The sequence below is a fragment of the Notolabrus celidotus genome, chromosome 1, assembly GCF_009762535.1.
Source record: "Notolabrus celidotus isolate fNotCel1 chromosome 1, fNotCel1.pri, whole genome shotgun sequence".
NCBI lineage: Eukaryota > Metazoa > Chordata > Actinopteri > Labriformes > Labridae > Notolabrus > Notolabrus celidotus.
Window position 1 is genome coordinate 27,156,499 of NC_048272.1, and position 20,248 is coordinate 27,176,746.

General features: G+C 39.5%; 2 protein-coding genes and 1 long non-coding RNA gene across 4 annotated transcripts; 2 read left to right on the forward strand and 1 right to left on the reverse strand.

Moving 5' to 3' along the window:
- Positions 1-1,022: 1,022 nt before the first annotated feature.
- LOC117815897 (cytochrome b-c1 complex subunit 1, mitochondrial) lies at positions 1,023-6,712 on the forward strand. The gene is made up of 13 exons (XM_034687916.1): positions 1,023-1,156; positions 2,621-2,761; positions 2,878-2,964; positions 3,529-3,658; positions 3,906-4,104; positions 4,347-4,426; positions 4,540-4,655; positions 4,838-4,981; positions 5,350-5,510; positions 5,628-5,713; positions 5,801-5,889; positions 5,982-6,057; positions 6,160-6,712. Exons 1-13 carry the CDS (start codon positions 1,094-1,096, stop codon positions 6,222-6,224), a joined length of 1,437 nt encoding a protein of 478 aa, XP_034543807.1. The 5' UTR covers positions 1,023-1,093; the 3' UTR covers positions 6,225-6,712.
- Positions 6,713-8,398: 1,686 nt separating this feature from the next.
- On the reverse strand, positions 8,399-14,260 carry LOC117818685. 2 transcript variants are annotated; one of them, XR_004632384.1, is made up of 5 exons: positions 14,171-14,260; positions 10,213-10,356; positions 10,026-10,069; positions 9,659-9,777; positions 8,399-9,184 (listed from the first exon to the last, which is right to left on the reverse strand). It is a non-coding gene; the product is annotated as an uncharacterized LOC117818685 (long non-coding RNA). The 2 variants fall into 2 exon arrangements; XR_004632383.1 differs by lacking the exon at positions 10,026-10,069 and having other exon boundaries at positions 10,242-10,356.
- A 220-nt stretch (positions 14,261-14,480) lies between these two features.
- cidec (cell death inducing DFFA like effector c) lies at positions 14,481-20,157 on the forward strand. Its single transcript, XM_034691650.1, has 6 exons — positions 14,481-14,702; positions 16,254-16,322; positions 16,680-16,833; positions 17,107-17,256; positions 17,951-18,141; positions 19,752-20,157. The coding sequence occupies exons 1-6, from the start codon at positions 14,665-14,667 to the stop codon at positions 19,930-19,932; spliced, it is 783 nt and encodes a 260-aa protein (XP_034547541.1). The 5' UTR covers positions 14,481-14,664; the 3' UTR covers positions 19,933-20,157.
- Positions 20,158-20,248: the final 91 nt, after the last annotated feature.

A 20,248-nucleotide genomic window follows, 5' to 3' on the forward strand; every position in this document is an offset into this window, starting at 1 on the left:
GATTACTGAGAACCTTCACAGACTTGACATGGTAGCAGAAAACTATGGATTTTTTTGTATCGATGTCATTTTTTTTAATAATCTTACATTTCTGAAATTATTATTATTATTATTATTTTTTTTTTTAAACGACCAAAGTTTTTAAATTATTTTTCACATGTTTACAACATCATAACACAATAACTGACAGAACACATTATCCACACAGGACAATAAACAATGACAATAAAGAAACCGATCTGACAAAGACAAATCCATCAAAAGAATACAATTACAAATAGACAAGTGAATATGTGTATAAATCAAAACAATAACACTTATAGAATAAATAAATGAAAAATAATAACAAAATATAACTTAAAGAAAGGTAAACTGACTTTAGCATCAAATGTGTTGTCTACTATTTACAGACTGTAGTATAAACATCAAACTACAGCGGGCTGTAAATCTACACCACCAAACCAAAATTAGACAAGCTTGTTATATTTAGATGTCTGCAGGATGTGTTTTTTTTTTCTTTTTTTTTTTAAAGTTTATTCCTTTGAGCATCCAAATGTTATTTTAAGTAAGTCGTACTGTGATGGAGCCACAAATTCCACCATCAGATGTAAGTAATGTGATTTGTTTTAATATTAAGGTATCAACCACACTGGTCAAACAACCAGCTGCGTGTTCAACTCTGAATTTTCAAATTTGAAAATTCAACATAAAAAGCTCCTTTGCTGGTAACAGAGGAAAGAAAATAGTATTGAGAATGCATTATTTGATACTGTGACATGAGCAACATCCAACATGTTTGCTGAGACGCTGTGTAAGGAAAAATAGCGAGGGACTGCAAATATTGGCACAGAGAGAATGAGATAAGAGTAAGCGTGATTTGTGTCTCTGAATGTTTCTTTTACTAAAACTAAAATGTAGTGGGAATAGACCATAGACTGTATAATAAAGGAACACACTCCTGCACTCAGATGAGCACTAGGTGGCGGTAGCGTGCTGATGAGCACACAATGCAATGTAAAGACGAAGAAGACACTCCACGGGAGAACCTATGGGGAGAACAGCTGACTCCTATCTTCTGTAACAGGACTTAGAAATGGCGGCGTCCGTGTGCAGAGTCGGGAGCACCGTGGGTCGAACCCTCGCAAAAAACCGCAGTGTGAGTGATTATTGTGAGGCTGTGTATTTTCAATATGTCTACGCAGGAACGCTTAAACATATTTTGGTTTCTCGTTAGGTTTTGTGGGAAACTTAAAGCAATCGAAGAAGATTCACTGCCTGCTAGCTTAGCAGAGAGTCTCAGAGTGCTTAGCTACCAGGTTAGCATTAGTTAGCCAGAAGGGAATGCAAGGTCACTTGTCAGATGTGGCAATACGTCTTGTATCATCTATCTGGTGTGTTGTATTCACATGTAATATGTGCTACAAGCATCAGTTGCCGATCGTTTCAGTCGTAGTAGGACATTGACAAGGTGACCGTCCTTAGTGTTTGTCTCTTGTCCTTACTTGCCCTCACACTGCGGCTGAGTTCCGGGGCTAGAAGAGTTAGCATGGTGACTTTGGAACCTGACACTGACAAGTCAGCACTTCAAAACTATAATCATTAGATTGTTTCCTATGTTGCTGAATCTCAAGTCGATTACTGAGTTGAATACCGCATAGTCAGTGGTGCTGAATTAATGTGACGTGTGTAACAGTGTTGTGCAATGTCCACCGTAGCATTAGCTTAGGCGGATTCCATATATAGAAACAGAGCAAATACCGGATCAATGCTGTCATTCATGAATGTTTTGATACTAATACAATATTAGTTAAACACAATATTTATCCACTATTGCTCCAGAATATCAGCCTGTCATTTCACAATGCTTTGTGGTGGATTTACTAAACCACTGGACTCTTTTATATGTTTTGACATGTGACAAGAACTTTGTGGGGAAATGCCCCTTCAATGTCAAACAGAGTCTAATCTAAATCTGCTTAGAGTGCCATATTATCTCTAAGTGAAATCCTGTTTTTGTTAGTGCCAGTGATGACAAAATTGTTGGGAAAGAGTGAGGATTGGTGGATAATTTGTGTCAATAATCAGTCATGGACCCTGTGGAGGTGGTTGCTGACAGGAGAATTATGGCCAATCTGTCATCTTTGATGAACATTTCTTTTCTATATATATTCTTGCTGAAACTCTTGTACTGTACACCTTTTTGTTTGCTGCCGTAACTCCATGAATTTCCCCATTGTGGGACAAATAAAGGAGGATCTTATCTTATCTTAAAACCTGCCATCCTTATGTTTACGTGTTGTCCTTGCCCACTCTTGATGGGGCATGTTTTACAACGTGGCACAAGATGTCAAAACAGTTCAAAACAGGACCTGAAACATACTTTGTTTGGAACGAAAACGAAAAACAGTCTTACCAGTAAGCCAGTTGTAGCTGTATAAAAGGTCTTATTTGTAATTTGCAAACTATGTCTCACATCTCTCAAGCTTTCACATCCAAGATAATGAGAGTTTAGTTGATTCCCAGTATTAAAAGTGGCCAGATGTTCCTGTAAATCTAACTTTTTTTTGTATTTCTTGTTTTAGAAATGTTAAACTGACTTTTTGCCTCTTGTTGTCTCTAGCCCATCCTGCTATCTCTGAGGCGTGGACAGGCTTCAGTCAGCTATGCCCAGAGCCTGCTTGGAGCCCCAGAAACTCGCCTCACTGCTCTGGACAATGGTTTGAGGGTCGCATCTGAGGAGACTGGACATGCCACCTGCACTGTAAGAAAGCAGGAAAAGGAATATATTACAATGTACAGGGTTATGATGGCCTTTTATAGACTCACCATTTCACTGTAATTAATTAGTGTGTGATACATGTGCCATCACTGTCATAGGTTGGACTATGGATCGGTGCTGGCAGTCGCTATGAGAGTGAGAGGAACAACGGAGCAGGCTTCTTCATGGAGCACATGGCTTTTAAGGTATGATTCAGAAGAGCTCAAGACCACATGAGCCAGCTGTTGAGTTTTCTTGTAAAGGAAAACATTTTCTCTGAGATGAAGAGTTACATGCAATAAGAAACTTTCTATCCATAAACAGCCCATGCAGAGATGTAAATATACAAGTGCAGCTCAAATTAGAACATTGTGAAAAGTTTTTTTTTGCTATAAATTGCTTTGTTAAGATAACCATTCATATTTTTTACATACATAACACAAAAAGTTAAGTATTTCAAGTCATTCTTTGTTTAAATTTTGATGATTATACCTCATTAGAGTTCAGTATATCAACATTATTAGAATATTCACAAAGATCTACCAAAAAGGATTTAAAATACAGAAATGTTCAACTTCTGAAGAGTGTGTTCATTTATACTCTTAACAGTTAGTTTGTACTCTTTTACCAAAAATCTCTTTTTGAGTAGCTGATGGGAAATATGCAGCTTATTCATGATATTCTAATTAGTTGAGATGCACCTCTATCTACCTGTCAATCAATTGAATTACACTGTTCCTCCTGGTCACATTACCTCTTTTGATTTCCAGGGAACCAAGAATCATCCTCAGACAGCCCTGGAGCAGCAGGTGGAGTCTATGGGTGCTCACCTCAGCGCCTACACCTCCAGGGAGCACACAGCATACTACATGAAAACGCTGGCCAAAGACCTGCCAAAAGGTGAGATGACTTTCATATAAGCAGTGAAACATTTTTTATCATGCTTTATATAAATTGAGGGACATTGCTGTGAAGATGTGAAAGCATCATAAATAAACTGACAAGCAAAACGTCTGATGAATGAGCCCAATAACTTCAGCTTTTATTTTAGTGTGTATTAGCTCATGCGTTTATGTTATCACAGCACAAAATGCATGCGTATCTCCTTTAAGTTGTGAACAGTGATTGTTTTCCTCCGTTTTGTCAGCTGTGGAGCTGCTGTCAGAGGTGGTGCAGAGCTGCTCTCTGAGTGAGGCTGAGATTGAGCAGCAGAGAGCTGTGGTGCTGCGCGAGTTAGAGGAAGTCGAGAGTAACCTGCAGGAGGTTTGCCTGGACCTGCTGCATGCCACGGCCTTCCAGGGCACTCCTCTGGGACAAAGTGTGCTGGGACCCTCCAACAATGCCAGGCAAGAGGAACTGCCTACGCAAACACACTTCTAAATATTAGTGACAATTTTGGTATCACTTTCATTAAAGGCCCATTATTGTCACAAGCAGAGAGTGTTGTAACAATGATTATTATTGCTTCAGAAGTAAGACAACATTAATCAAACAACAGCCTTAGTTCATCATAATGTAATAAAGTAACAGCCCTGATAATAAACACTCTGTGTAAGTTACCAGCACTTATAGTTTCAACTTTTCCCAGGACTCTGACCCGCCAGGACCTAGTGGATTATGCCAACAGCCACTACAAAGCCCCGCGCATGGTGCTGTCTGCTGCTGGAGGTAAGTCCTCCTCCCTTTGACATGCTGCCTGACGAAGCATGTCAAAGGCATCATATTACTTTTTACCTTTAACCAGAATGAGGTGGTATTTATCAGATGCATTCACTTGACAGGTGTGTGCCACGATGAGCTGGTCGGCTTGGCCAAGACTCACTTCAGTGGAGTGTCTTTTGAGTATGAAGGAGATGCTGTCCCTGTGGTGTCACCATGCAGATTCACGGGCAGTGAGGTGTGATGATTTGTCAGTGTTTCTGCTTTGTTGTTGTTGTTTTTTTAATGCATCTATAACAGAGCTACGCAGCTGTTTAAAGTTTGCTGTATGAGATTTGATTCAGTGCTGTGACAGAGCATAAGTAGAGATTTTCTTCACTGTCATGGTAAATTGTTTGTGTGTTGCTTACCTCTCACCAGATCCGTATGCGTGATGATGGTTTGCCTCTGGCACACGTTGCTATTGCGGTTGAGGGGGCCAGTGCTGCCAGCCCAGACATTGTGCCACTCATGGTGGCCAACTCCATCGTCGGAAGCTTTGACCTCACCTATGGTGGTGGAAGGGTAAAAAAATGTTTTATTGTACAAACTTTTTTTAGTTGGAACTAAGATAAAATCATCTCTTATGTCCCCTGTAAGCTTTGCCCACTTGAGGCTTAAAATGTCTTTAGTGGCCATTATTAAGGGGTAGACTGTAATCCTCTCTAAACCTGGGTCAGGGTTCTCAATCCTGTCTCTGGACCTGTCGAGAGGAACATCAAAATAAAAAAAATTCTCTGCTGTGTTTCATTATATCTATAACTTAGAGCAATGTTGCTGTAAAACTTCAACACTTTACTGCTGCACTATAAAATACTCAGAACAAGGAGTGATAATCAAACTTTGAATTTAAGCATCAATAAATGAACATACTTTTCTTTCTTTCTCTGTAGCATCTGAGCAGTCGTCTGGCTCGTCTGGCAGTCGAGGAGAAACTGTGTCACAGCTTCCAGGCCTTCCACTCATCCTACAGCGATACTGGCCTGCTGGGTATTCACTTTGTGACTGATAAGAACTACATTGAAGACATGATGCACTGGTCCCAGAACGCCTGGTCAGTATGAACTCCAGGACAGAGACATGTACACAGCCACATAGAAAGCTACACTTGTATCATGTATTCTTGTAACTGTAAACGACATGCACATATTTCTTCTGACTTGCTCCGCAGGATAAACCTGTGTACAACTGTGACAGAGAGTGATGTAGCTAGAGGCAAGATTGCTCTGAAGGCCAGCCTGGTCGGACAGCTGAATGGTGCGTAATGTATCTGTCATACTTTCACATTGAACACACAGATCCACTCCTCAGAATCCCCAAGTTACAATTCTGTTATTCTTTTAGGAACAACACCAATCTGTGATGACATTGGCAGACACATCCTGAATTACGGACGGCGTATTCCTCTCGCAGAGTGGGACGCTCGCATAGATGTGAGTTAACAATCAAACAAAAACTGCTCTTAAGTCTAATTGTCTGCGTTCAGGATAAGACTTCTCATGTGTTTTTTCATCTCTTCCTTTAGGCTGTGACCCCCAGGTTGGTGCGTGATGTCTGTTCCAAATACATCTATGATAAGTGTCCTGCTGTGGCAGCTGTTGGTGAGTTCCTGATGCTTTATGTCCTGTTTTTTCCACAGTGAAGTCGGGTCTATGCTGTAATACATTTCTCTAATCTGTCCTTCTGCCTCTTTCCACTCACAGGCCCTGTTGAGCAGCTGCCCGACTACAACAGAATGCGCAGTGCCATGTATTGGCTCAGGTTTTAAGATAAATGGTTGTGTTGCTTTTAGTGTCCTAAGTTTTCTCTACATCCTCCTCACAACCTTACCCCGCTTTCTTCCCACCGCCACTGCAAGATTGAATCCTCCTGAGGATCGTCCACATGATGTCTTGACAGCAGGAACGGCCTCCCATCCTTTCTCTTCTCCCCGCCTCCCTCTCTTATCCTGCCGAGTGGTCACTCATAGTTAGCCATGAGGGAGGAGCCAGTCTGCTCATTGTTGGATTTGAATTCACACATCAGTTATCTGTTGATAACTGATGTGGTCATTATTGCCTGGTACTGACATGGAGTGGAGAGAGGATGGACTTGATTATCAAATAATCATCTGCAGGACTAGACACAGACAGCCATAAGTACAGATAGTTTGGAGAAGGAGAATATTTATGATTTCTGTAACATTTGTTTCTGTCCTCTATTGTACATAACAGAAGCTCTCATTCCAACAAGATAAAAAAGTACTGTAAAACACTGGCCCATTGTGGTTTTGTCTCATTCACATGTCAATGTTGCAAGTACTCAAAACTGTTTTCATTACAGTTGCATGCAGAGTGTTTAGCTCACCATTTTAAAAGTCTTGGTTGAAATGTAATAATTAATTCCTCAATTTGGGAAAGCATGTCTCAAAATGCTGGTGCACTTTACAAAGGCTGCAAAAACAACTGAAATTCAAATGCAGCACAATGATGACCTTTTTATGCTCAGTGTGTCATCTTCCCTGTTCTTTTTCTTGCATTTGTGTGTTTGACAGGACTAAAAGCCATGCACAGCTACATCACCTTTTTTTTTCTTTCATGAATTCAATTCACACAACTACCTTAAGTTCTCTGGGGCAAATGATCTGGAGCAGCTTAGGCATAAAGGGAAAATAAGCAAAGCAACATACTAAAAACAATGAATACATAAGAGCTGAATACATGTTTAAAATAATTTAAAGGGTACTGATAGTAGAAGGGCTCAATACATAAACTAAACATTAAATGATGAATTTTTGAATAGACAAATGCATTGAGACAACAATATAGTTGCAGAAAGAATGAAAGATTTTGAATATCTGTTTTAAAAGGAAGTAAAACAAAGATGTCCTGATAGCAGAGAGGATTCACTTAGAAGACCATATCCACAAGACGCTTAAAGCTCCTGTGATGAGTTTTCAGATGGTTACCAAATTGACTGCAGTCAATTATCTCTCTTTGTAACCAACATAAGCAAACAGGACTGTCATCATGAAGATATACTCTCCGTAAAGAGTGGCTTATAATATCAAACTGCTGTGGTGGGCTAGGTGCCATAAGATGTGATTAGCAGAATGCTTCCAAAAGAGATGTTGCACATTTGCATGTCAGATTCTTTATGATTGATTCACTTGGCTGTTAGAATAAAACAGGTTGCAATTTTTCCTTAAAAAAATATATAAAACAAAAATCAGCAAAAATGTTTGTCCGCGGAGAGGGCCGAAATCCACACACACTAAAAGTCCTCCGGAGGAGTCTTTTTCTTACAACTGTGAGTCGAAAGGGTTGCAGTGATACTGGGAAAATGAATCAGGTAAAGCCTTACCATGGTCTGACTCTGGATCTTGCATTTTTCTGTTAAAGGATGCAGCTGCTCAATTTCAGATGCAAATAACATTCCCAAAGAAGAGCCTTGCATGAGCTCACAGCTTTTCTAAATGTTAATATAATGTATCAATTAATCAATCAATTTCCATTTATAAAAAGACCCAACATTAAACACGTAGCAGTGGCACAGAAAAACTTTCTTTTGACAAGCAGAAACCTCAAGCAGAACCAAACTCATGTTGAGCTTCCATCTGCTGCATCTGTGTTGGGCTTGGAGAGAGGGATAGTGGTAGAAACAGAAAGGAAGATGGATGAAAAAAAAACTAAGCATAACCACTGAGATCACATAATATGGAAAATGGTTGGTGGGTAAATTGCAGTATCCCCCAACAATCGGGGATGAAGCTTTTCAAAGGTTTTCACATTTGCTGATGTAAGTGTAACTGGTCTGAAATCATTTACAGTAGATGTTAAGGATTAGTCATCTTTGGAACAGGGACCACTATGGAAAATTTCCAGTAAGCAGGTATGATGTTGTAGTCCAGTGAAAACTGGACACTGCTGAGCTTGTCAGCACAACATTTGAGTGTGCGCCGACAACATGTATTGGACTAAGATCCTTTCTAATTGTACTATGTTAAAGATTATCTACACCTTCCTCAGTGATGATGATTTCCAATCAGAAGGGAGCATATCTTTAAGGACGTACATATTTTCCAAACTGTACTCACAACCAAATGCTGTGACAGTTATTTTGTTTGCATCTTTAGACTTGGTTTCTATTTCCATTTGAACATGCAGAACTATCAGACTGATGTCACTAATCAATGTAATTGTGATGAGATGCTCATGTATGTATAGTGCTCATGTTGAATTTATAACATCCAGGACCTACGTCAGTAGGCTGCTTGAATAATAACCACAACCTGCTGTGACATGTACACTGTGTTGTATCTTGCATCACGGAGATGATTTCATCTTACATGCATGTGTAGGCCTGCATCATGCTGTATCAGTGACACTAACCATCAAAGTTATTTACGACCCAAGTCAGGACAGCTGTATTTGAAGCTGGATGACCTTTGTGTGACCTGGGTTTGTTTATTTTTAGGGTAACTAAGACAATTCTTAATCGTGAGGGCCCCTGAGGGCCTAACTCTCATAATAAGGCTGTAACTTTCACATTCATGTATCATTAGTGAGATGAGGAAAAGTCCCTTGATGGGCTGGAATGGAAGTGAGTCAGAGGACGAGGTAAGCTTCGTCTTTTTCAGCCCTTCCTCCTGAGCCTGACAGTCTCTTCCTCCTCCTTCTTGTGAGGACTTTCTCGATAATTCCTCCCCCCTCTTACCTCCTAGCACCTCTTCCTTTGCTCCTCTGTGTTCTGTAAATAGAAAGATTTGTGCACTGATACATAATGTTCCCTGTAAGTGAAAACAAAGATACTCGCAGTGATTTACCTATTTTTCTTTCCACTTTCAAACATTGCAAAACTCCAAATTAATACCCACATGCACATGCAGTATCTGCAATCAATTTGAACAGAGTACAGGCTGTTTGATCTTCAACATTTTGATACAATGAGCAAAGTAGCTAATGCTTTTATGTAACATCATTAATTACAAAAGACATGATCTCATTTTAAAACTTTCACTCTCTTTCTAACACAATTTAATGACCCGCTGCTCCCACTTAACGCTCCCTGTATTATTCAGTCACCGTCACAGTGAAGTGGTAGATGTAGGCCTGCTCTCTCATGCAGAACAGCTTTTTTTGTATTTTCTGATATCATCAGTGCTGATTAATATTAGACATTGGCTCTCTACCAATGTTAACAAGACATACAATAACGTCATACCTTTTGGGAAGAACACTCCTTCAAGTAGAGTTCAGAGACCTGGAGAGTCTTTGTTGAGGGGCACTGAAGTCTGCAGGCGTACCAGCAGAGTCAGGATTACCCTAAAACAGCAGGAATACCTGGTAGTTGCAGAAACAGGGTGTTAGCTTTGGTTCTTATGTGTTGTTACGCTGTGTTTATAAAGGACATTCCATTTCCATACCTATAAGTCTAACAGTAACCTATGACAATATCAATAAGTATCAGTGATTCTGTTCATTACAGACAGTTCTAACATATATCTAAATGTTAACCTATATCCATTATTTTAACCCTCATGATAGGAGGATGAATCAGTTTTATATTTTGATGCACCCTGATACTTAACTTTTGAATGGAGATGCTGGATTTCAGTTGTGTTTTTACTGCAGACTGGGGCAACCATCCGATTCATTAAAGAAAAACTATTGTGATTACCATTGTGTTATTTTTAGAAAGAGAAAGACTGCAATGAGTGTGGAGGAAATGAGATGAAATGAGGGGAGGGTGATAGGGTGTTGAGATGTAAAAGATACAACAGAGAGGGGAAGGGGCTGTGTCACACCGAAGACAGACGTAGATAAATACGAGTTTGAGGACGAGCAGGCAAGAGTCCAGTTGAACATCTTGGCTGTGTGCCACACAGGTCGATCCACCACTAGAACAAGGAGAACAAGAAGCTGGGAGACAGAGAACACAGGAAAACAGGATTTCAGAGACAAGACATCATAGCCAGAGCCCTGCGGTAGACAAGAGGGAGAAGTGCCTTTTGTCAAGTTTCCAACTCTCCACAGTGGTGACATTGAGTAAGTATTGATTTGAATTATACATTTGAACACATTTATCAATTTTTACAGTTAACATAATTTATCAGAGTTAACCAGATAATTTGTACCTTAAAGGAAGACTGGATGATGTTTATGCTCTGCAGAAAACTAAGCAACTCTTTCAGTGTTTCTCCTTGCCTTATTGTCTTTTTTTTTTTAACACAAGCTACTGGTTTGAAAATCATTTATCATTTAGACATACTTAAAACACTTAAATTGTTATGTAAATGTATGATGCATTTCAAGTTAGGTGAGACTCTCATCCAAGCCCTCATGTTTTTTTTTTGTATTCCTCTTGTGCATCTTTGTTATAATTGTTAAAGTTTCTTTGTTTTTCATTTCTTTTTTGGCACAAAAATATCTGAAATCAGCGGCCCAGTTGAGGGATGCTTTCATTCATTGATTCATTTGTAAATTGGTAGAGACAGCTAAAAGGTCTATTTCACCTGAATATTCCTTGTGATATTAATTTCCATGTAAAAAATAATAGGAAATATCACGTTTTGTTGCTTTAAATCCGTTCTCTTTGGCCACAGTGCAGAGGATCATTGCAGTGTCACAGTTGTGTAACTTTGAGCCTCTGGCTGAATTGTTCTTCTTGTCTCCCTACAGACAAACCCCTGACCATGAGAAGTGTGCGTGTGTGTTTCTGTCTGGCTCTGCTGCTGCCTTGGTGTGTGAGGGGCAGTCCTGCGCTTGCCAAACTTGATGAAGACACACAGAGGGATGTGCTGGCTGTCGAAATCCTGAACCGCAGTGATGTTTTGAACTCTTTGCTCCGCTCTGAGCATAACGCTATGCACCGACGGGTACGAGCATCGCGTCCAGTCCTCCTGGTACCAAAGAAGGCCCAGCAGGGGTCCCGCTTCGCCCTGTCCCTTGATGTTCCCACGAGCATCCTCAGTGTCCTGATAGACCTGGCAAAGAACCAGGACATGAGGACCAAGGCAGCCGCCAATGCAGAACTCATGGCACGAATAGGCAAGAGGAAATAATATCAGAAGAGCCTTCAGCAGCTTGATGGACAAAATCTTACCTTATAACTTCCCACACTGGCTCCTGATCAGAAACAGAGTCAGTTCAGATGAAAACAGTCACTGCGGTCAGTATCTGTCTTTTAGAGCTTAGATCTGTTTTACTTTTATACAACTATACATGGACTGACTCCTGACACAGAAATACAAATAAAGAATATTTGAAAAATGAACACCATTGCAAAGAATATTTAACAAGTAAGATAAAGCTGGTCTTTTGTCTCAAACATTAAAAACCGCTCTAAGATAGAAACTGTGATTGGGTTATGAAGGCTCTCTCTTGTGTTTGCATGTGTTCACAGAAAAGGTTGTGCAATTAAATCCAATATTATAATCCTATTTTTTCTCAAGTCATTTCATTCTGCATTGATATCAGGCGTGCTTAGTATAATTACAAGCATCAGTAAACCCATAAAGTACAAATGAATGGGCCTGAGCCTCATAAGCCTGCGTCACCAACAGCGCAGTCTGAAATGTGATAACAGGACAAAGGCGTGGGCAGGATATTGACCTCTGAGAGGAGAACAGGCCCTTTCTAAAGACCTTTGTTAACTAATACTTGATGCATTTGCCAAACAATTTGCTTCTATTTTGAGTCTGATTTATTATCAGCTCTTCATTAGTCTCATATCTGTGGCATGATTCATCTGTGCTCCTGCAGTGAGCATGAAAATGTGAAGCAACAGAGTGAAATAAACCGCTCATCTGAATTACATTTGAGTTTATTCTTTATTACACTGGATGTGACTTGAAATTATTTATTTACAAAGACAATACAGTTTAGCAACTCTGTAACTCAAGTATTTTTCAATTCTCGCAAATATAGATAAGCTAACATTATTATTAGAGTGTGTGTAACAATTTTATCAAGGAAAAATGGCCTCGGACTACAGCAAATATCACAGGCACTGAACCACCAAGGAAACTACCATGCCTGCTTACTTTGGAAAGGTACCCATTTGAGAGGGATTAGTCAAGTTATCATTCACCATTAAGATTCAAAGTCTGGGAAACGTATCATCACAAGGCATGTTTATCAAACATTTCACTGGAGGCCACTCTGTTTTATTTAATGAGTGCAGTCCTCTGAGAAATCTTCATCTTTATTTAGCCTTCTTAATTTGGGTTAAAATTTGCTTCACAGATGAGCCTTGACAAGTGTTTTTTCTGCTACAGTTGCTGAAATGACAGAAAATAAACATGGACTTAAGCTGTTCCTAATGCCTCTGTCAAGCATTGTACTCATTAGCTGTTGCATAAGCACAACTTTGGGGTAGCCTACTAATCTCGTGATACATTGTATTTAAGCAATGGCTTAGTATTGAATTGAAATGAACATGAGCACAGCTGTAATTGGATCATCGCTGAAATTCATCACTTCCTCTAGATTGCCTTTGAACAACAGATGCATGAGCCTATAGTTAAAACCAGTGGTGGACAGTAACAGAGTACATTTACTTGAGTACTGTACTTAAGTAAATTTTTTGAGTATCTGTATTTTACTTGAGTATCATTTTTGGGGAAACTTAGTAATTTTACTCCACTGCATTTAGAAGACAATTATTGTACTTTTTACTCCACTACATTTCTATCAATGCTCTAGTTACTCACTACTTTTGCTTTGAAGTCAGCTCATGAGTTTCCTTCTCTTTTCTGAAATCTGATCCCTAAGACAGTAAAACGTGTTTGTGTAGGTCTGTTTGTCTCAGTGGTTTAGTCGTACCTGTATATCAAACACAGCAAATTTCACTCAGATCAGGCAGTTCATTTAGAGGTGGTAATGATGTCTATAATTCTCCACCGGAGCATCCATGTCCATATCTTCAGCCCGTGTTAGAGGTTTTTGAAATGAAGAATGATACGTATGGTTTGAAATGTTCTCCCTGTTTCCCACTCTGCCCAAACATACAAACATTCACTCTCCAACCTGAGAAAGCGTGTTGAGCTATGTAACATTTGTTTAACTCCAGATTAACATTTCAATCTAAGTTGTCTGTGCTTGAAATAACTTAGTGTCTGTTTTTATTCCATGATATAGTTTTTACAGATTTCAAGTAATGGTTTCTAAATAAACTATATAGTCTTGACTGCACTCATGCTTTGTGAAAACACAACGTTTTGAGATTTTTTAAAAAGTACTTTGAATACTCAAGTAAATTTAAAATGAAGTACTTCAGTACTTTAACTCAAGTAATAATTTGACTGAACAACTTTCACTTGTATTGGAGTAATATTTGACCAGGAGTATCTATACTTTGACATAAGTAATGAAGCTGAGTACTTTGTCCACCACTGGTTAAAACTAATACCCAACAACAGATAAACGATTTTTATTTTATTCCATCCTTAATGTCTATCCCTCAGTACAACAAGTCCTTGACCGGAAATGGAAAGCTGCCAAGCAACCCCAACAATTCCCTGCACCCTTACTGCTCAATCACAAAAAGTTTGACTCCACTTATGGGACAGATAGCCTTGGTTTTGGTTATGTTTTTTGTTCGTTTTGTTTTAATCATCGTTTGGCTTTTTTTTTTATTACCAAGCTTTTTAATGTGGGACCCTATCCTTTTATGTGGTATTATGTTCAAATTGAGTATGTGAGCCACTGTCCTGCGCATGAGCGTGTTTCCTACCAGTTTAAGCCTACAGCAGCAGTTCAGTCGTTTGTCCACGTGATGTCCTCGTTGTTTCTCCTTCACACTCTGACTGCACCTGTGATATTAGCTTAACGTTTGGATAAATAAGTCAAATATTCATATCACACGGTCCAAAAACATGCTCACCAGGTTAATTGGTCACTCTAAAATTGCCCGTAGGTGTGAGTGTGTGCGTGAATGGTTGTCTGTCTCTCTATGTTAGCCCTGTGATAGGTTGGCGACCTGTCCAGGGTGTACCCTGCCTTCCGCCCAAAGCCAGCTGGGATAGGCTCCAGCCCCCCGTGACCCCTAATGGGATAAGCGGTCAAGATAATGGATGGATGGATGGATTCATATCACATGACATTTTCGACAGAATGGCTTTACATGGTTTTACCTCTCAAACGCTGGCGATGGTATAGAAGCAAATGAATTAGACGAAATAGAGCAGACTGTCCTAGCTCAACCAGGTGTTTTTAATTAGAGCGCCCATGTGGGGGCTTTTCACAGCAGCAACTCAAAGGGAGAAGTAAGTCCGTGTATTTTACCTTTAACCCTCTCGACTTTGAGTGCTCCACTGTCCTGTTAATAGATTTTATTGTTTATCTTTAAAACGCATTAGAGAAGCCGGGGCAGTTACTTTTGTTGAATGTGTTTGTCTCGTTGTCTTAACAAACACAGATGTCTTTCAATTTAAGATACATTTCCATCCAACTAAATCTTTAAATAATAATGGATCACGTTAGATACTATCTTATCAATATCTGTGTTTAGAATATTTCTAACTGTGTAAACGTATGATCTCAACAACCTTTAGCTTTAGATTTACAACATGATGAAGTGATAACAGAGGAAGGTGTTGTCACTTCTTTTCTATATAAGCTGACAGACCATCATCATTCTCAAGATGTTCAGTTTTCAAGCAATCATACCTCTTAGACAGTGACATGAATCCCACTAACAAAACCAAGAGAACTGCCAAAATGTTCACAAATGTCTCAGAATTTGGCAATCTGAGTAGTTTAGTATTAAACTAACAGTACTTTCTTCCCTGTTGAACAATGAGAACCTAGAGAAGAATATGGTGCCTTGTCTGGTTTGTATATTTCAATTTTGATTGTGGTCAAGACTACATTTTATATAGATACACAGAATAACATGTTGAAATCTGACAAATGTGACAAATTTGCACTCCTCAGGCCATGAAAGCAATACTTTACTAAAGAGTTCACTCATTTGATCATAAACCTTTAAGTTTGTCTTTAAAAAGTATATTTACCCATCTGCCTTTTAGTTATATTGATTGCAATTTCTGCCACCACAGCAACACAGCAGAGTTTATATGAATGGAGCTTGTGCAGCTCAAGGAATTGAAAAAATGTTTTTGTTTTTAACCTCATTCCAAGCTAATCTAGATCATCTACTTATCACACATGGTTTTCTTTGTTCTTATTCCCAGTTGAAAGTATGTCCCATTAAAACTGCCCACATAGACTCATACCATCGAACATTTGTAGGTTAAACCAAAACTATTCTATTTTGCTACATACAACTACACAAGAGTGAGAAAATGAATTTTAGCAGTCTAGGTGACATATCTATTTTGGATGATAATTTAAAAGAACGATTTCTGAATAGAGGAATCTGTAATCCAAGGTTTTCACAGAAGAGGGCCAATGGGAGTGTTCATAAAGAATTACACAACAAAGCTGACGGCTTACAGCTAGCTCAACAGTCACCAGGACAAAGTTCAGTGACCAAGTGGTGCAAGAAAGTGCAACCAGACAAGAGAGTGTGCATTATTAGAGTGGTTTAGTCGTGAAAACAGAGTTCAGAGAGAGCAGCACTTTCAAGTGACCTCTTTCAGGAATATATTCAGGACAACAGCAGGTGAAGCACCAACTTTTTAAAGCTGTAAGGGTATTTCTATTTTTATGTGTCTGTTTTTAAAATGTCATGCTGCTTCATTCTCAAAGCTTTTCTTGCTCTTTTTGTGAAGCCTGTTAATTATGAAGCTCTCTCCTGGAGATGATGCACTGCTCTTTGTCTATTGCTAAACTGATGCTTCTTTCAATCACAGGTGGGCGATCCCTCAGATGGAGTATGCCATGAAATCTCTCAGCCTTCTGACTCCAAATTCCCTCTCCAAGTAAGGGCACTGCTCTATCAGAAGCAATAGTCATGCCCCCTTTTGATGGTCTCAATTTTAATCAAAATATATCAAAAGGTTTATTTTACATTTCATACATTTTTCAAGCTGAGATCTTATTTGTAGAAGACGGATAATCTAGATTTAAGACAAACCTTTTGCTTGATTTAAGTAAATGCATTTTATAGGAGAATCTATCAGAAAACAGCTCCATTGATAAAAGAAAGAAAGAAAGAAAGAAAGTTCTCTCTCTCTCTCTCTCTCTCTCTCTCTCTCTCTCTCTCTCTCTCTCTCTCTCTCTCTCTCTCTCTCTCTCTCTCTCTCTCTCTCTCTGTCTCTCCCCCCCCCCCCCCTTAGGTGTGTGGCTGCAAGTGTCTCAGCCAGTGCCTCCATGACCCAGCAGCTCCTGGCTGGTCGGGGTCCTCGGCCAAAGCCCTTCAGGGTCACTAATGCTGACCGCAGTGTGAAGAAGGGCATCATGGCGGACACACTGGAGGACCTGATGAACAAGGTGAGGAGGTGGTTTAAAGTGTTAAGAGACAGATTATGTGAATTAGTTGTTGGTGAATGATCACATGTTTACTCTAAGAGAACTTGAAGCAAAGAGACTGTATGAGGATTTAATTACCTCAGACAGACTCACTTATGACAGCACCATCTGTTTCATTCTGCACGTTCTGAACTCATGCTGGTAAAAGTTAACACATGTGGGATGGTAATACTCCTCCACCTTTAAGTCCATCTGGCTGACATGAGGTGAGTCATTGTCTGTCTGTTCTCTCAGGCCAGTGATTCGTTCAGCGTGCCGTGTGTTAGTGCTCTGCTGTTGGATGAAGACGGCACAGGTGTGGACACTGAGGAGTTCTTCCAGACCCTGCCTGAAAATGCTGTCCTCATGGTGCTGGAGAAGGGCCAGAAGTGGACCCCAAACCAAGTATGCTAGCACTCAAAACTCTTCATATCTACCACTGGGCGACACTGTTGATCAGCTTCTTGAGCCAAAAATTGCAATGATACAGGGATACTTAGAATATTTTCATCATCTACCTTTACTCAGCCTTTGTTATACCAGTGGCTGATTGATTTTATGACTGAACAGATAGGGATATATCTGTTTCTTTAATGCAGCATCATGAATATGAATGATGTAAGGCTCTGCTGGCTGAAGAAAACCACTGACTGCTAATCGGACAACTCATTTTGTCCTTTTCTTCTGAATGGGGTGAACAATGTCAGTTATTGTGAAAAAGTAGATCACAAGGCAGACACCAGAGATTACTTTCTGCCTCCTTCTTTTTTAGGATTGTAATTCAAGGGCTGAGGTTGAATATTGATGTCACACCTGAAGGTATCATCATGTTTGAATAGTCTTGAGCCAAAAGCAATTAATTTCCACATGAATTGATTCATGCAGTGATTTGTCTCCTCTAAATGTTTACTCTAGTGACCTCACGCTGACCTCACGCCATTGTCACTTGTCTTTCCCATTTGCACTTGCCATTCTCATTTGCAATCTCACTGTCTGATAAAGGTGGTGTCTTTGGTACAGTTTCCTGGTCACAATCAGAACATCTAAAGATGCCTAAACCCTGTTTACCTGACATGTCTCTCTTTCTATCACCCCGCAGAACAGCCCCTTCAAAGATCAGCTTACTGAGTGCAAGCAGCACCACCGGACAGATGTGGCCAAGCTGACCTTAGACCTTTACAAGAACAACCCCAATGATTTCATTGGCTGCTTGAATGTGAAAGCGACCCTGTATGGCGCCTATTCCTTATCCTATGACCTGCGCTGTTATGCTGCCAAAAGAATGCTGAAGTGAGTAAAATAGTCTGCCAAATTTACTTACAAGATTATGTAACCAATGTTTATTTATAGGTATACAACCCTAATTCCATAAGGGCAGAGGCACTATGTAAAATGTTGATGAAAACAGATTTTGATGGTCTGCAAATCTTTCATCCCCTGAATTGGAAAGTCTAAATTCTTCTCTTTATCTGTGTACTCATATGAAGGCTTGGGTATCAAGAAATGGTTCAAAATGTCTGTGATTCATGGATTCAATATGGCATGTAATTTTCGACAACGCTTTTTGGTTCCTCATAGCAACATACATCTGTCAGGATTGAATCTCAGGGGAAATTTGCAGTCTACAGAAATTGTATTTATCTGCCAGGACCTGCTGTGCTGATGAGGCACTTCATATAATGACACGGCAAAGTGCAACATGTGTGGCTAAAAAAATTTGTCCAATATGACAAATCATTTACGCCACCACAGCAGGAATTTGAGAATACACTGTATTCCATGTGCTGCGATGCCTAGCTCACATAAACTGGCCACTGCCAGTGGTAGCAGCTGTAGCAACACCTTGTCGCACTCAAAAAAACTATACAACTAAACACAGTCATGCTCATGTTTGCTTTACACTGAAGTAAATGAATCATGTCTGCAAGCATATATTTTGTTTGATACAAGTTTAGATAGCTCCCATCCAACCCAGATTTCTGTAGAGCAAATATCATTTTTCTTGTTATTGTTTCATTCTAAGAGAGAATGTCAGTTTTCTAAAAGAAGGGAAAAGGAGAAATCCTTGTCACATTAGATGGTTCACATTTCAAAGCCTAACAATCTCAACAATAAAGGCAGACTCATTTTTGTTCTTTTAATATTTTATACCTTTTTGCTCTCCAAAATTAATGGAATTGCTCTCCAGAATTGTTAAGAACCGAAAGGGAAATGAATGGTCTGGGAAGGTTCACAGTCATCCAGGTCATAGTAATTCAAAGCTTGATTTTTAAGGCAACTGGACTTGGTAGGAATTATTTTTCCCCTCTCCTCTGAAAGGCTTCTTCAGATCAAGCTGCAGAACTGAAGAAGACTTTCGGAGGAGAGGTTAAAACGTCTTCAAGAATTTCCACCAAGTCCAGTTGCCTTACGGATCAAGCTTTGAAATGAATAGTATACGGAAATAATAATATTGAAATGGTAACTAACCTTATTCATGGTTGGCAGAGTTAGTTAGAAGTTAGTCGAATAGGTGAAGAACAAAGGCTTCAGAGACTCGTTTTTTAAATGGTTATGTCATTCCTAATGACATCTGTTGGTTTCCTGCTGTGTCACAAAGTTTCAGTCAGGTTTGTTTATTTGAAGTTTGTTTATGATAGTAATTCAATCAAAGCTGATCATCTGAGGTTGTGTATATATCCTTTCAGTCATTTTTTAACCTGGTGTTCATGTCAGTCTAATTTTGTAAGAGGATACCCACGGAATGATGAATCGTTTTTCTCTGATATTATTCTCAAACGTATTCAGATCCAAAGGTATTGAAATTAAGTTTGTTTGTGTCCACTAACTGTCTCTGTTGAAAATAAATTAGTTTTTATGACCACTCACTCTATCTTTCTTTCTCTACACTGTGCATCCAGGGAGGCTCTGCGATGGACCATCTTCTCCATGCAGGCTACGGGCCACATCCTGCTGGGCTCCTCCTGCTACATCGAGCAGCTGCTGGTTGAGGATGAGCAAGCAGAGAAAAGCCTTGCACTGCCACAGGAGAGCAGGATCAGGCAGCTGCAAGGGATGCTGCTAGGAAAGATATCTCACTGATGATGGACGACACTTTTCACTCTAAAATTTAAGACATAATGTAGACAAAACAGCTGTTCTCTGCCTGTTCATGTTACCTTTGCAGGTTGAAGACATTTCAGACTTTTCGGTCACATCTGCTCTGTTACATTTCATTACAACATTTTTACATGGAAGTTTTTCCACAGAAAGCACTTTAACTCACTAACTTTATCCTTTGAAAATGAATAAAACAAATTATTTTTAGTTTCCTCTTCTTATAAATCAACTTATGTGTACAAAGGGTCCACATGTGGTCTTAGATTTCCAGTGGCAGTCCATTAAGGGGTGTGTGTGT